The 16,646-nt window shown below is 65.3% G+C and overlaps 3 protein-coding genes across 3 annotated transcripts; all 3 read right to left on the reverse strand.

Moving 5' to 3' along the window:
* Positions 1 to 882: 882 nt before the first annotated feature.
* PFL1_03452 (uncharacterized protein) lies at positions 883 to 4,899 on the reverse strand (the record flags this gene model as incomplete). Its single annotated transcript, XM_007880969.1, has 1 exon — positions 883 to 4,899. One exon carries the CDS (start codon positions 4,897 to 4,899, stop codon positions 883 to 885), a length of 4,017 nt encoding a protein of 1,338 aa, XP_007879160.1.
* Positions 4,900 to 9,022: 4,123 nt separating this feature from the next.
* On the reverse strand, positions 9,023 to 10,225 carry PFL1_03453 (uncharacterized protein; the record flags this gene model as incomplete). Its single annotated transcript, XM_007880970.1, has 1 exon — positions 9,023 to 10,225. One exon carries the CDS (start codon positions 10,223 to 10,225, stop codon positions 9,023 to 9,025), a length of 1,203 nt encoding a protein of 400 aa, XP_007879161.1.
* A 2,862-nt stretch (positions 10,226 to 13,087) lies between these two features.
* PFL1_03454 (uncharacterized protein) lies at positions 13,088 to 16,336 on the reverse strand (the record flags this gene model as incomplete). Its single annotated transcript, XM_007880971.1, has 2 exons — positions 13,088 to 13,873; positions 13,988 to 16,336. The coding sequence occupies 2 exons, from the start codon at positions 16,334 to 16,336 to the stop codon at positions 13,088 to 13,090; spliced, it is 3,135 nt and encodes a 1,044-aa protein (XP_007879162.1).
* Positions 16,337 to 16,646: the final 310 nt, after the last annotated feature.

Consider the following 16,646-nt stretch of genomic DNA (forward strand, 5'->3'; position numbering starts at 1 on the left):
AGCCTGCGTGCTACACACGAGATCAGAGAGAGGGAAGGTAGCGTAGGCTGGCGGGCGCAAGGGCGGCAGGCAGCTAACAAACAGCACCTCGTCGGCGAGGAGATCACCCGCTCGCGCCCTACCTGGCAGGCGGCAACACGTACGTACCTTGGTCCCTGGGCTAGCCTGCCTCGCCCGTACCTTGCTTCCGCTGCGCCCCACCGCGCCAGGGGGGCACTTTAACGGACCCTAGCCTGTCTACCTGGCTTTGACAGGTCCTCATTTTGCTGGTTGTCACGGCTCGAAGCAGAACCATACAGTAGTACGTACGTCGAGCAGATTGTGGCTGCTCGTCGTCGTCGTCGTCGTCTTCAGAGGTCAGGTAGGAGGCAGGCAGCAGATGGTTATCTCGTGGACTGACCGCGAACGGCGGCCACTTGCTTGCAGCCACACCTGCCGCCTGCCGCCTGCCGCCTGCGTAGCGTGGCCCGTTGCGGCGCGGGCATGCACATGCGGAGGGCCAAACGGCCGCTGCTGCTGCCGCTGACCTCATGCCGGCGGCGGCCAACTCCGACGCCAGCGGCCGCCTCTGCTCGTCAAAGCAGCACCCCCGGGCCCTTCGGCCGAACACTGCCGAGGCCCGTCACCTCCAGCGGATCGAGGCATAGGCACGAAGGCGCACGGCTGAGGAAGAACAGAGCATGGCGATGGCATGGAAACATGGGAAGGACCGAGAGCAGAGGATACAGGATTATGTACTGCGCGTCTAGTAAGTACTGTAAGTTATGAAGACGAGGCGGGATTGCAAGAGAGTAAGGGAAAAGAGCCTTGGGAACTGATATGCTACGAAACTGCTGGTTGGGAGGATTCCTTCTGCTGCGCCGTCGACCGCCTACCGCCTTCTCACACGCAGGGATCCCAGAGGAACTTGAGCCTGCTCCCCGCCACGGCCTCCTGGCCCGGCTGCTCCTCCCGCGCTCCCGGACGGCGGCCAGCGAGCCTCGACGACGACGACGACGACGACATCGACGGCGGCTGCCCGACGATCCCTGCACCAACCTGGCGCGACGCCTCGCACCGCTGAGGCAGCGGGACAAAGTCGTTGGCGCGGTGCTTGCCCCATCTGGGCTTGAGCGGGCCCGAAATCTTGTGCTTCTTGATCATCTCGAGCTCGAGGCTGAGCATGAGGAGGTGCGAGCTGTTGCTCAACAACCGGAGCCGGATGTGGGTCCCTGCCGACGGGGAGCTGAAGACGGCGCCGTGGCCAGCCGGACCCGTCGAAGTATTGTCAGCGGCCGCGGCGCTCGGTGCGGTGGAGTCGGTATGGTCGCCGGCGCGGGGCGGATACGAAGGCCCACGTCGTAGGTGCTGGTTCATGGTCAGCGCCTTGGACGACGTCAGCGTCTGCCCAACGCTCGACGCCACCACCTTGACCGCACCGCGACGGCCGCGCGAGCCTCGCGGTGGCGAAGACACGTCGCCGTCTTCATCGGTCGACGACGCACCCGGTCCCCTGCGCGCGGCGGCGGCGGCATAGGTGAGATCGGGCGAGCTGCGCACAGCTCGGATCGCCGAGCCGTGACCCAAGGAGATGGAGCCCAGCGTCGAGGAAGTCGACGAGGAGCCCTCGCGCCTGCGCGAACTGAAACCTCCGCCGAACAGGCCGACGGCGCACTGCCGCTTGCCGAGCCGGCTGGGCGAGGCCTCGCGCACAGAGTCTCGTCCACGGCCACGTCCTTGCCGGCCGCGCGATCGAGCCCGGCTCGAAGCGCCTTGCTGCTGGTCGGAGTCCGATGAAGTGTCGTCGCTGAGCTGCCGACGGCCGGCTCTTCCGCTCCCCGAAAGATTATCGCTGTCCTCGTCCTCGGCTTCCTCGTCGATTGCAAAGGCGGAGAAATCCCTTGGGACGAGCGCCTCGGCCTTGGGCCGGGTCGAGCGTGGGCCCGAAGACCTTCGCCGCTGGCGGCGGCTCTGGAACCTCCGGAAGCCGTCTTCGTCTTCTTCGCTCAGCTTGGCACCAGAGGCGGGGCTGGACTCGGACGCCGCCTTGACCTTGTCTTCCCGGCGGTGGTAGGTAGGGGATGTCGGTGCAGAGGCGATGTCCGTTGGCCGCCGCTCATCGTCGAGGCAGTCGCTCTCAAACGTCGGGATCACGATGCTGAGCTCGAGAGCCTTCGGCCGACGGCCCTTGTCGTCAGACGATTCGACCTGAGCGACGTCCTCAGAAGGCCGGGCAGATTGACGGTCCCCTAGCAGCGATGCGGACTTGGGCGGTCTCGGCATGTCCGCACGAGGCTGAGGGGTGACTCGCTTCGCATCGTGATCGAAGGCATCGGGCCGGGTCGAGTCGCGGTCGACCTCAGAGCGGCTGCGGCTGCGGCTTCTGAAGGTCTGCAGGTGCACGACCGACGACAGCTCCGTGTCGGGATCGATGGGCTGGCCCAATCCCGAGACGTACGCCGAAGGGTCGTGATCGCCCTCGTAAGGGTTAGCCACGCCGCGCCCCTTCTTTGCGAGCGCCGACGGCTGGCTCGATGATCGACGGTGCGACACGCCGCGGACACTCTCGCTGCTGCTTTGGCGCGAACAGCTCAGGGAAGTCGGCGGCGACGGGCTCGGCGACGGCGAGGAAGGCCGGCCCATGCGGAGTGCGGCTTGCCTCCTTGCCTCGACATCCTCGTCGCTGAGCGAACCGTGGTCACTGGCATGCCGGAAGATGCTGGCGAGGTCGGCCATGGTGCCAGGCTGACCAGCGCCGCTCGTCGCGGAGCTCGATCGCGCGTGCGCCGCTGATGCGTTCGCCTCTCGAGCCTGCCTGGCGGCAAGACCGGGAAGCAGGATGAGGTTGGGCAGGCGGGCGAGATTTCGCCAGCTGTTCGAGAGCAGACCGGGCGACGCCGCAACAGGGTCCACCTGGTCCTCGGTTCCCGCAGAGGCTTGGCGGTCGCGACCTTCGTCCTGACCCTGACCGGCTCGGGACCACAAGCGGAAATGGCTCTGCAACCCGGCGAGCCTTGCCTGGTAGGACTGCGATGACGGCCGCGCTGGAGGTGTCTCGGGTTCCTCGATGGCAGGGCCACGCCCAGCCGCGCCTCCGTCGTTGTCATCGTTCTCTTCGTCGTCAAGATCGCCGATGATCCAGGATAGCTTCCTGCCGCGCTTGGCCGCGGTAGTCTTCGTGTCGGTCTCTGAGGCCGAGTCCTCCTTGCAGAACTCGACCTGATCGACCTCAATCATGTCCTCGATGCTGTTCATCGTGATGCCCAGCAGCGGGTCGGATCCGGAGAGCACGGGAACGGGCACGATGGGCTTGACCGTGGTATGTTGCAGCGGCGGGCTCTGCTGCACCAGCGAGGTCGAGGGCGCCGATGAGGAGAGCGATGGAATGCTCGTTCCATTCGAGGCCGAGGAGCCGTCTGGGAACGAGAAGGCGCCGCTCGGGCTACCAGAGCCGTTCGGCCTGGACCGGGGTCCGATTGGGATCGCCATCGCCAGCGCTTCCATGGCTCTGCGCGTCTCTCCAGCGATGTCGCTCGAGCTGCTGCAGCTCGACGCACTGCCATCGAGGTCCGAAGGGCATTCGCTGGTCACCGTGAGCTCACTGCTGAGAGACGAGGGTCGAAGCGACCTTCGCCTCTTGGCGTCTGACCCAGCGTGACTTTTTGACCGGCTTGAACGCTCCTCGTCTGCTCCCACGCTCGGCGACAAGAGGATCCGCATGCCCTTCCACCGATCCCGCTCGACGCTCGACCACCTGCGCGAACGTCGACGCCTAGGTGCACGTTTTTCGACGCCCACCGCGTTGCCGTCGTCACCGTCCTCGTCGCCATCCGAGGTGAAAGATACGCTCGTCATATCGCCCCCGCCGTCGTCAACGTCATCGTCGTCGTCGTCGTCGTCATCGTCCGATGGGAAGAGAGCGCCGTCCTGAGATGTCTCCCTACTCCTCAACGTCGGCGATGAGGCAAGGGAGCTTCGGTCACTAGGTGCGATCCTGCTTGCAATGCGGGCTCGCCGGTCCTGCGATGCCTCCGGATCGCTCGTGTCTTCGCTGCCGCTCAGGACGCTCGCACTCGCGCTCCTTCGACCCCAACGACGGCTCGGGCTTACGTTGGCGCTGCGACCTCTGCTGACCTTGTAGAGCGAGGGAAGGGCGGCGCACGTGGCGGCGAGGGAGGACTTTTCCGGGGCGGAGATCGATGCAGACGCCAGGATGGAGTGGCCCAGCAGCCGGCCGTACTCTGCTGCGGTCCCCGTCAAGGCCTGCGAAGCGCCTGCGGCGCGCAGCGAAAGGGGTTCCGCCAGGGTGGACCGAGAAGATCCGGAGCGAGGGTGTCCCGATCGCTTGCGACCCCATGACGATGTGCCGGCCCTTGCTCTGACGTCGACGTCTTCCGGGGAGCGGGAGCGAGGCGTCGTCTCGTGTGCGCCTGCCTGCGCCTCACGGTATATCCGCCGTCGCAGCTCGCGCTCGTCGGTGATGCGCCGGGGCGTGCTTGGTCGGTAGATACGGGTACCGTCAGAGAGGAAGCCGTCGTATCCATCCGAGGATGTTCGCCCGATGCTCTTTGCGCGAGCATGAGACGCCTTTCGCGTGCGAGCAAAGGAGAGCGACAGGCGCTCGTCCTCTTCCGCCTGGTCGGGATGCTCGGCAAAGGCAGTCTCGCACTCTTGACACTGCACGGCCCCGTCTGTCGCGCGAGCCTTGCCTTTGCGGGAGTATGCCGGGGGCGGAATCGATCCGTACGGTTGCACGTAGGCAGCAGCAAAACCGGGCAACAGGCCCTGCGGTTGATGAGGATTTGCAGACCTGGCTGCCGCAGGCGTCAGCGTCGTCGGGTTGGATGTCGAGGGTGCTGATACGTGGGCGGGATCGGCCATGGCGGTGACCTGCGCTATCCGCGGCCCCTGGGCTTCCATCTTTGGAACTGGATCTCAGGAAAGAGGGACGTTTGCGTGGTCGCAAGAGCGGCAGTGATTTAACCACTCAGCGCATGAGTCGCGAGGAGTAAGAAGCCGAGTGTGGGTTGTTGTCGTGCCGAGCGAGGGGCCCAGAGGACAGAGTCTTGTTCAAGTCACCGGCGATGTGAGGTCTGGAACCCGGCGAGAGGAGCCCTCGACAAGGGCGTGTGCAGGAAGGACTTGGTGCACAAGAGTGTGGCGACGATTGAGAGCGGCGGATCGACTCCTGCTAGAGGCTGACGCTGAAGGCGGTGGCAACCTTGAGCCGGTCTCTCGCTAACAGAATGGTGTTGTCAACAGAGCGGACGGATGGGTGCTGTCAAGTGGCGAAAAGCCGGCAGACGACGAGGCTGGGTCTGGGTCGAGACGTTGGTCGAGGGCCGTCGAGTGGGTGGATGTTGAACGGAGAAAGCAAAAGCAAGGATATCGACGACGCCCCGGTAGCGTGTGGTGAGGCACGGTCGACTTCGGGGCACTGGGTGTGCTATGTGCGCAGAAACCGGCCAGCCCAGATTCTGAGCTGATGATGGCAGGGCGTGTGGTGCTAGGACGGGGCGAAGGAGGTGGCGGCAAGCGGTGCGTGTCGTGTCGTGTCGTCGTGGTGATGGTGGCGGTGGTGTCGGTGGCGGCGCTGGCGCTGGCGCTGGCGCTGGCGGTGTGATTTCAGCGAGGAAAGCGTAGGGGCTCGGGCGGGGTCAAGCTAGGTCGGGAGCGAGCGTGGACGGCAAGGAGCAGGCAGGTACGGAATGCCCGCTAGGCTAGGCTGAGTCGGTAGGTTGGCAGATCAGAGGGATGAGGAGGGCTGATGTGACGAGGTGGGTGAACGCAGGCGGCGGTCGGACCCCCTGGCCCTGTACCGTAGTCGACTCTTGATGCAGGCTCTGCAGATGAAAGCCGTACAGAGCTCGCTCTGCTGATAGGCCGGGCCTGCCTGACAAAAAGGATGAGATGAGTGGTGGTGGGGTGGATTGTACGACGTGCAGGCCCCTGTTACGTTTCGTTGGTCGGTCGGTCGCGGTCGGGTCCCCTCTCTGGCAGTGAGACCAATGGCAGCGTTGCCAATTGTCGGCGATGTTAGGTACGCTGAGGGTGGCGCTCCGTAAGTGAGGGTGAACACTGGAGCGATGTGATGATAGCGTGTGGCTGAAGCAGATCAGGTCGAGTCAAGTCGAGTACGTGGCGGGTGCCGTATGGAGGTGCCGAAGCAGGTAGGCACGATGTGAGCTGGGCCTCGCGACCTCGGTGGTTGCGGCGAGGTGAGCGTCGGTTGGCCTGGCAGCACGAGTGCAGGCAGGCCAGGCGTAGGGCTGGCGGGCTGGCTCAAGCGTCAAACCGTACGTACCCGCCGTCCGTTTCTCTTGGCTGGCCGTGCCTGGCCCTCGCCGTGACAAATCGGTCGGTGCACAGGCAGGCAGGCAGGCAGGCGGGCAGGCAGGCGGGCAGGCGGGCAGGCAGGCAGGCAGGCAGGCAGGGTGAAGATTTTAGAGCTGCCGGCCCGCGTAAAGTCACACACACGTACCCACCCGCGGAGGCCGTAGACGAGGCCAAGGAGGCAGGCAGGGCCCTCGCCCTCCCGCCTGCCTGCCTCTTGCTTGCTGCGCAGCTTGCTTCACCCGCAGAAGAGCCGACCGCACCCGCCTCTGGCGCCTAGCCTTGCTGAGCCGCTGTGCATGACTTCACTCACACCCTCCTGCCGGCGCCTGGCGAAACCAAGCGAGACGAGCGAGGTGCCAGCCTCCGTTCCGCTGGAAGGCGGGCGGGCCCGTCCATCGTCGATCCATCCGAGCCCTCCGACTGTCCATCGCAGCCCCATCTTTTGTCGGGCCAGCCCGTCGCCGTCCCAAGCTAAGGCTGGCTGCGCTCGATGTCCAGCAGCGCCAGCAGGGAGGGGGGTCGCACCTCGTCGTCTCTCCAGCAAAGCCAGGTGGTCAGAGGTTTAGCCAGCCAGCTGGCTCGCTCGAGAGGCGGCATTCGGGATTCCCGCGGCGGAGCAAGAGGCAGGCTGCAGGCAGAGTCACCAAAGTGCGGATCGGGTGGGAAGGCAGGCTAGGCTGGCCAGAGGGCAGCACCGTAGGCGGGTACAGGAGCGGATGCATGGCGGCCGACGACCGACGAGCGAGCAGGGCAGGCACACGCGCACAAGCAAGCAGAGCTAGAACGCAACGGCCAGCGGGCAGGCAAGCAACGTGACGGGAGGAATTTTCATGCCGCCTTGCTTGCTGCTTGCTTGCTTGCTTCTGTTTGCCGCCATGCTCGACCCGAGCACCCTGGCGCTGCGACGGCGGCGGCGGCCGAGGCCGTCCTCAAACGAACGACCCTGGCCTGGTCCCGCAGGTTGGCGTGTCTGTGTGTGTGTGTGTGTGTGTGTGACACACGGCCGCCACCGTCTGACTGCTGCGTCGGCTGGAACCGGTGGCGAGGCCATCGCCCGCTTTTAGCACCACCACCTCCGTCGTCGCCGCCGCCGCCGCCCACGGTGTCTCGCGCCCGCCAAGACGCTGAGCTCCCGGTCCCCGTCGACCTCGGGCATCGGGATGCTGGCTCGCCAGCAACGAACGCCGCAGGTCCGTCCAGCGGGCGCAAGCACGATCTTGCCCGATGATGGCGCGGTGGCAAATGTGTGCGGCAATGTCCCCCGCTCTAGCTTCACCTGGCAGCCTGGGCACGCCGCGGCTGTGCTGCGCCACTCTGCCTGTCTGATCTTGGCGGCCGCGCTGGATATGATCGTCGCACCGCTTGGCCCTGTTCTGACCTTCTCTTTGATCAAAGATGATCTGATCTGATCTGATCTGATCTCGGCGGCGCCTGTATACCGTCCGTGCGTGCCCGTCGCTGCCTGTTCGGCAGAAGCCGGCCCGCCAAGGGGCCTAAGCTGCCTGCGGGTCCCGCACGTTTGGCTGGCGACGCATGCACTGCTGCACTTTGCTCGGTGCAGACGGCTGCGCCGGTTTCCATCCGAGACCTGGCTTGCATCGGGCTTGGAAGCGGCGCAGCGCATCTTAACCTCTTTCTGTAGGTCGTGGGTGGGCACCAACCGCGGTGGCCGTGGGCCGAGGCCTCGGTTGCCTTTTGCCTCGAGACGGGGCCGGGGCAGCGAAGGCGTCGTTGTTTGTGTGGCACACGATCCAGCTTCTCTTCGGAGATTTGCAGCCGCCGCTGCCTGACGTTACTCGACGTTGGCGCAGCGCTCCCAGAAGTGCGGCCTCCCCCGCTCGCCTGCCACGCCCTGCGCCCCGTCGTGGCAGAGGGCCAGGCTGCGCCATCTGCCGGTCCAGCGTGTCCCGAAGCGCTCCTCGCTGATCCTGGTCAACGCTCTGTCGGCTTCAAGGAAAGAGGAGGCCGCGACCGAACATGTCCCTTTCCCCCATTGTGTTGTCAATCCGCCATGCATGCGACCGAGCCAATTCCCACGGGCAGCGTGGCGACCTGCGCAACGTCGTCCACAAGGCAGGCCGAGCAACGATCTTGTCGACATCTGATTCGTTACCGTCGACGACCGAAAAAGTGTGTGCTCAATGGAATCGCCGGCGGCAGCGGCGGATGTTGCTGGACCGCTTGCTGGTCAAGTCGCGTGTTCTTCCTGCCCACGAATGAGGCGGGGATTGGACCAAGCTAGAATCAACGCAAACCATGTTCCTCCGGGCCCTAGTTACAGGAATCCCGCATGGCCCGGCTTGCCGGCTCGACCGGGCTTTTGGGTAGCGAGAGGCGACGCGCGCGTCTCAGTCGACACCGTCACCTTCCCTTTACCTCTCAGTCGTTCTGGGCACCTACACTGCTCTGGCTCCAGCCTCGCACTGGCAGAATCCTGCTGACCTTGCTCCTAGCCAGAATCGACGGTCAATCATCCACAGCGCGGCAGCTGGCTGCAACGAGCTTCGTTATGGGATGACATCTAAAGTGGTATCGCAAATCAAACAGACGGCAATGGATGCTGGCATGGGGCGGGAAATCCACCCCAGCCGACGAGAAGACGAAAGTGGAGCGATGCTCGAATGCGAGCGAAGATATGGAACAGCAGGACCGGGCACGTCATGGCCAAGGTTGACACGACCGACGCGCGCACGGCAACCCAGCTCCTTCAGAGGCCGTTCTGCGAGATGAATTCGATGATCTTCTCGGCGATCATGGGCTGGGCGTAGTGGGCGGTGATGCCGTGGCCGACGTTTTCGGCAATGAAGGACGAAAACTTGGAGGCGGCCGGGTAGAACTGCTTGACGCCCGAGGGGATGTCGGTGCCGTCGGGACCGCCCCAGCAGTTCGAGGAGCAGAAGATAAAGTCCTTTGCGCCGTTGACGACCTGGACGGGCTTGTTAAAGTTGGGGGCGGGCCCGCCGACGAGGCCGATGGTGAAGAGGGATCCGAGCGTGACGGCCTGCTCGGTGGACCGGGCCAGCTTGAAGGCCTGCTCAGAGTAGTACGGGGGGTAGAAGAAGCCGCGGACGTCGGAGGCCTCGGAGCCCGAGGCGAGCCAGGTGCGCGGCTTGGACGCGAGGTGCGGCAGGACGTCGGCGGCGACCGAATACGAGGCGGCGTTGAGGTATCCGGGCAGGTTGGTCACGTTGTTGGTGTATCCCGTGAGGATGGCCGCGTCGAGCAGCTCGGGCCTGGTGGCGGTGATGGCCTGGGTCTGGACTGAGCCGTAAGAGTGGCCGACGCCGACGACCTTGGGGTGCTTTTTGCCGCCGACGTTGGTCGTGTCGCGCAGCTGGCGCAGCACCTCGGCGAGGATGGCGACCTCGGTGGGCGCCTGCGTCTCGTCGAAGCCGTTGCTCGGCGTCTGCGACTTGCCCGTCCCCAGCCGGTCGTAGCGGAAGGTCGAGTAGCCGTGCGAGGCGGCGTGCTTGACAAAGCTGTACTCGGGCGACAGCGTAAAGTCCCAGTAGCTGGCGTCGAAGCCGATGCCGTGGACGAGGTTGATGAGCGCGCTGCCCTCCTTGGCGCCGCGCCTCGGCGTGCAGTAGTAGCCCTGGATGCTGTACGTCTTCTTGTTCTGCACCGTATCGCCCTTGAGGTGCGCCGAGGTGTAGTTGGCCTGGGCTGTGGCGAACTCGGTCATCTGCGCCGTGGCGTACGAAGTGTTCGAGTACTGCTGGACGACGTCGGTGAACTTCTGGTTCTTGGCGTCGATGGGGACGCGCAGCTTGACCGGCTGGCACTGGGCGTTGCCGAGACCGTACGGGCCGGCGACCGGGGCCGCATTGTCGCGCGGCTCGATCGAGATCGACGCTGCCGAGGCGAGGCTGAGCGCCGAGAGGGCAAGGGGGAGGAGGTTGACGAGCATCCTAGGCGTCAAGAGAGGGGAAGGACGAGGGGTCGCGTGAGGGTGGACGGCGAGCAGGAGAGGCGTGGGGATGGGGGATGGGCCTGGCCAAGACTAACGGCCTTTCCCCCGCTCTATATGTATGGCCCGCCCATCGTCGAAGGTGGTCCCTCTGCCGATGAGGGGCTCCTTGGGGTCGTGGACATAAAGGGTGGGACCAAGGCTGCCTGTCGCCGGGTTCTCGAAGCGCGGCGGGAAGAAGATGGGTGCGGGAAGCAGGCGGATCGGCGTGCCGCCTAAGCCCGTTTGAGGGGACGTCGGTCGGATGGACGGCGCCGAGCAATCAATCAACCAATCTTGCCTGCTCTGGCCGGCAGCTTACGACATGCGGTGGGCACGGCGCCGTAGCGGTACCTGCCTGGCATGCTTGGCCGTCATTCTCGGAAGGGATGAGGGATGGGGGAGGTCAGTGTCAAGGTCTAAGCAAAGCGAGACGCCGAAACAAGCAGAGGCAGATGCCGTCGAGCCCAGGGGGTTGTGTGCGCCGAGGCGATCCTACTCTGTAGCACAGCGACCAGGACTCTCAGGGTCTAGGTCGCACCCACACCCTGCCGCTATGACGACCGCCTGACGTCCGCCGCGGACAACCCGCCTGAAGGACCTCGTCGTCGTCGTCCTTGGCTCCCCTCTCTTGTCTGCCGCACCTATGTACAGGGACGTGCCGGTTGATCGACCTGCTTTCTCTCTCTTTCTCTCACGACTCGGACGCATTGCATCCGCGCTACGAGCGGACCATTGACCCGCCAGCAACGACGCCGCTGCTTCCTCTTTTCTTCCACGCTAACGTATGTGGGCGGGCGCGCACACGCGGTGCCTGCGCTCTACTGCCACTGCCAGTCCGACAGCGCGCAGTATGAGAGACGGATCTCGGTGGCCGAAGCCGAGAAGAAGGCGAAGGCGGTGTGGCCAAAGGTCTGGAGGGCGACGACGCCGAACCTCGCCTCGGCCCGTACCTGGCCTGGCCAGCAGAGAGCCGGGTGGGTGGGTGGGCGGGAAGAGGCGGTGGCGTTTTCACGGCGGACGACGTCGATCCTGATGCTGTTGTCGTCGTTTGTCTTGTTCGCACAGCTGCAAGCCACTTTCATGGTCCCGGGGGCAAGCCACACGGACTCATCGATGGCATTCATGGGCAGGTACACTAGTAGCATGACTACGGGCCAATTCATGGACCCACGTAGCTGCGCCAGCGGAAGAGATTGCGGCGGCGGCGGGGGCGGCGGCGACGCTACGTCGGTGGTGGGTGAGGAAGTCGGCGTTTGCGGTCTTTGAGGCGGCCTTGCTGTCATGCTGGTGCTGCGAGGGTGTGAGAGGAACGCCCGAGCGAGCGAGCCATGAGATGACGGGTGCCCTGGGCCGACCGCGTACCGTCTTTGTCCTCGTGGACGCACCTATAGTGCTGTACCTGGACTGTGCGTCGGTGCGCTTGATGGTGTGTGAAAGGCTGCCAGGTGGTCGACGCGCAGAGCATGGTGGCCGCTTGCAAAGGCAGGATGTTTGTACGCCAACGCCCTTGCAACGATGCCGACGATGGTTCAGCGGGATGAAGGCTCGATGAGGCACTACTTGATGCTGGCCAGTTTCAGGCAGGCGGCAGGCGAGCGGGCTGGCGGACAGGGTGGGCGTTGCTCATGCTGGGGCGTGAGAGACGCCGAAAGGGCGCGCAGGATGAACCTTGTTTTCGTCGAGCACGGCCTGGCCTGGTCTGGCCAGACAGCGCACCAAGGGCTCATGGTCGCGGACAGAAGAGCATCATCTTCGCCTGATTCGGAGGCGGCAGACATGTACATGTACGGCCGAAGGTATGGGAAATTCGATGATAGCCATCGTGGCATCATGCTCATGGGTCGAGGCGTGGTCGGCCCTCCGCGAATCGATGGGCGAGGGGCGGTCGGTCGGGTGGCTGGCTGGCTGCCCGTCGCTGCTTGTTCGACAGCCAAATGCCGTCGACGACGTGTGGACCTCGCCGCCTGTCCTGCTCGCCCCCCGCCCATCCTAGCCAGCGGCGATACCGTACGAGGCCAGGATCGACGCTCTCCACCTGCTCCTTCGCCAACCTAACCCTCTCGATCCGCATCCAAGACGATTCAATCGACACGGTACGGTCTCGAGCGTAGGTCCAGACCCTGCTCTGTCTCTCGCTACGCAACTCCATGGAAGGCGAGACGCGCCAGGCCCTCAACGACAGAGGGAGGTCGCCTCCGAGACGACGATGGAAGGGGTAGAACCACAGATACGTGCGTGTGAGCAAGCCCGGTGGCATCCTCTGTGATGGCCTCGGCAAACATCTCTGGCCGGCTTCCGATCGACGGCGATCCAGTCGTATCAGAGTCACAGGCAGGATTGCGACCCACCGGGGATCCTCCGGCCCTCGTGCCTTCCCACGTACGGTATCGTGCCCAGCCCCAGCCGGTACCTTCAAATCCCTGATCTCCAGCCACTGCAGCCCTGGCCGCCTGCTCAACCTACTCTTCACAGAGGGTACTGTAGCTGGTAGAGTGGCCAAAGAATGGGGGAAGATGCGTATGAGATCATCGATCCTATCCGACCGACCTAAAACGTGGTCCAAGACCCTAGGCTTTTCCCGCTGCACAGTCTGAGACACGATCTCGCAAAGCCGGGGCCGACAGAGTGTGGTGTGGTGCAAGCATCGCGAGCGACATTGTCGTCGTCGTCGTCGTCGTCGTCGTTGTCGTCGTCGTCGTTGTCGTCGTCGTCATTGCAGTTCCCGTCGCGCCGACATGGGAATGATTGTCGACGGCTGCCTAGCTGGACCTCTCGCATCGCGGCAGCGGAGACCTGGTCGACCACCCGCTCTATCCCGGCTCAGGCATCGCCCACAATCTCCTCGACTTCCATCCTCTCGGTGGGCGCCTCGCTGCCGCGTAGCTCCGAGGCGCGATGCTTGCGCTCGCGCTCCATGGCCGCAGCCGTCGATGCATCCGAGCGGCTCATTCGCCTCGAACCGCCCGCTCCAGAACCTCCACCGCCGCCGCCACTCGTCGCATGGCTGCTCGCCACCGAGTTGCCCCGCACCCGACCGCTCTTCTGCGAGCCGGCTCCGATCGACGGCGGTCTGGCAGCGGCCTCGTCCGCAGCTGCTGGCGGCGGCGGCATCGCTTCGGCCGGCGCCGCCTGCGATAGCGACGGCTTGCGCGAAGTCTTGCGCCGCTTGCCGCTCAAGCCACCCTTGCGACCGATGCGCTTGCGCGTGACCGTCTCGGTGCCGTCATCGTCAATCTCAATCACCTCCTCGTACTCCCAGTCGTCGTCGTCGTCGTCGTCGTCGTTGTTTCCGCGTCCAGTGCGAGAGCCGCTCTCCGGCGCGGTACCCTCGCGCTTCTTGACGTTGGCAGCAGCCTCGTCGGCCTCGAGCGCCGCCGCCCAGTCTCCCAGCGTCGCCGAGATCTCGGGCATGGGGCCCGAAAAGTCAATGTTGGCCGCCTGGGCATAGGCGTCGATGTCGATCGCGAGCCGGTTGTTGAGCGCATCGTCGATCTTCTTTGGGTTCGCCCGCTCCTCGATGTTCCACTTCTTCTTGATCATGCCGCGGTCCCGTCCGGGGAACAGGCGGGAGATCATCTCAAAGTCGGTGCCCCACTGGCGGATGGCCTGCAGCGCCACAGGCGGCGGTCGGCGGAGGGGAAACGCGAGCAGGATCGACACGTTAGCCGAGCTCAGGACAGGCGCGGGCGTCGCAGGGCCCCGCCGCAGCACGCAACTCACCCAGTAGAACTTGGCGTTGTCGTCGTCCGACCACCTCTTGTACCGCCCAAACGCCTTGCCACGCGTCGCGCTGTTGACGAAGCGGTCTCCCTCGCGCTCATCAACGACCTCCATGCCCTCGCGGTCCTCTTCGCCGTTGCCGTAGTTGGCAAACAGACTGGTCTCGTCGACAACAATCTTGCCGTCGACGATGCGCGTCTGCACCGCAAAGCGGTTCTCGGTAAACGAGTGCTCGGTCCCGGCCACCGAGGGCGCCCGACGAGCCGAGCGACGCGAGCTGCCCGACGGCCCTGCGCCGCTCGCCCCGTCGCCCTCCTCATCGTCGTCATCGTCGTCGTCGTCATCCACTTCTTCCTCGCCTTCGATAATCTCGTTGCCGTTGCTGCGTTTGCCACCGCCGTCGGCGTCGGCATTCGAGGAGCCGCTTGGCCCGCCCATGCCAAAGGTGGGCGCGGCGAACGAGGTGCCAGAGATGCCGAGCCTCTTGCGCTCCTCGAGCTGCTCCGCGGCCTCCTTGAGGGCGGTCTTGCGCTCCTCGGCCTGGCGTCGCCGCACCCGCTCGAGCTCAAAGGTCCTCGGACCGGCCCGTCCACGCTTCAGGTCGGGCACCGAGAGGTCGCTCATCGAGGTGCTCGAGGCATCGAGGCGGCTGCTCGGGAGGCCCGGCCCTTCGGTCTCGATCTGCTCAAAGTACTCGCGCTCGTCGTCGGAGATGGTGCGCGCCTTGCGAGAGCCTGACCGGCCGCCTGACTTTGCCTTCCGGCGCCGCACCCGGTTGCCCTCGTCATCGACCTCGCTCGTCGTCTCCCAGCCGCTCTCGTCGCTCTCGCCCATCTCGACGCCGTTGGGGTGGGCCTGGCTCCACTCGGCCAACTTGAGCTCGTACTCCTTTCTCGCCTCGGTCGCCTTGTCCTCCCACTGCTTCCTGTCCTCGGCGCCGAGGCGACGCCACTCTTCGGCCAAGAGCGCGGTCGCCTGCGTCAGGGGCGTGCTCGACAGCTCGTCTCGTCGCTGCTGCCTCATCGCACCCATGAAGAGAAGGTAGGCGCTTTGCGGCCTGCGTGGCTTGCCGGACGCCTCTTCGGCGCGTTTGAGGCGTCGCTTCTGCCGGCTGGCGGCCCGCTTTGCGGCTCTCGCTTTCCGGACCTCGTCTGGCTCTTCTTCCTCTTCCGAGCTATCGTCGTCGTCGTCGTCGTCGAAGTCATTGCCTGAGCCAGAGTCATCGTCGTCGTCGGCCTCGGCGGCAGCTGCTGTCGCGGTCGCCTTTCGCTGCTGCTGGGACGCCGTCTTTCGGCGCGGTCGCGAAGGCTCAGGTGCGTCGTCCACCACGCGACCTTTGCCCTTGGCATTGGCCGCGGATCCGCCCAAGCTCCCAGTCTCTGCCTGCTCTGGTCGATCGGCCGGCACCCTTGCCTTGTCGGCTGGCTGGGACCTGACCGGCTGGGATGTGGTTACCTCTGCCCCGCTACCTGCAACGGCACTTCTGGCTGCTTCTCCGGTGCCACCTGCGGCGGGACCGTCACGTTCTGTGCCAGCAGCAGACGGAATCGAGGAGGCGGCCATCACCGATTCGCGCCGTTCGCGCGTGGCCGCCGCCGATGGGGGTGGCATCTCGCCGGCATTGCGCGTCGAAAATGACTGTTTGTCTGCGGTAGACGACGGCCCAACAGCGGCAAGGGCCGCAGATCCGTCTGCAGAAGCATCGCTGTCGACGGCTCGGCGGTTGGAGCCCACGCTGATCGAAAAGGGCTTCTTCTTTGGCGGAGCGGCGGCGGTGGCGGCGGTGGCGGCGGTGGTCGAGGTGGAGGCAGCTGGCGCTGCGGTGCCAACATAGCCTCCGAGATCGCCGGCAGGGAGCGGAGGGATGGAGGGGGTGCGAAGGCGACTGCCAGAGGGGCTCGGCGTGACCGAGGTTCGGGAGCCCGGAGCCTGACGGGAGATCGCTGGCCTCTGGAACGGCGTATGGTTCGATGCGGATGGCCCAAGCGAGGGAGATGAGGCATTCGAAGCGCGTCCGGGGACAATGATCCTCGACGGCGATGGAGCGACGGCAAAGCTCTTACCACCAGACGAGAGAGGGCGAGGGCCTCCGATTGGCGGAGGCTGGTTGGGTCTGAGCGAGGGCGACGACTGGATAGAGGATGCGGTCGCCCTCAGCACAGGAGAAGGCGAGGCTGCAGCGAGGGATGGACGCCTGGGTGCGGCGACGGCTGGCGAAGCGCCGGCAGCCGCTGCGGACGGTGCCGGCGGTGCTGGTGTGGATGTGCCGGCAGCGGCGGCGCCGGCAGTACGCCTCGGGACGATTGAGGGCTTGAAGCGGGTGCCGCCCTTTTCGATTCTCTGCGACATGGCGGGTCAGAGGCGATGGCGGTAGGATGACACGTGAGGTGGTGCGCTCCTTGCCGACGATGTGTGGCTCGATAGCAGCGGATATAGGAGTGGAGAAGGCCTATGTGGCTGGGGCGCTAGGGCATGGTCCGAGGCGCGATGGGCGAGTGCTGTTCAAGGGTGGGAGCTGAGGTCAAGAACTGCTTGCCCGTGCTGCGTCTCTGTGGGTATACGTGAGTGTAGGGTCGACGGTCGGGATGGCAGGCACTAAGAAGGTAGGTGGCGTGGCGGGAGCGAGGCGGTGGTGGTGGTGGCCGGCAGCCAGCCCTCG

The sequence above is a fragment of the Pseudozyma flocculosa genome (genome assembly GCF_000417875.1).
Source record: "Pseudozyma flocculosa PF-1 unplaced genomic scaffold scaffold00010, whole genome shotgun sequence".
Lineage (NCBI taxonomy): Eukaryota > Fungi > Basidiomycota > Ustilaginomycetes > Ustilaginales > Ustilaginaceae > Pseudozyma > Pseudozyma flocculosa.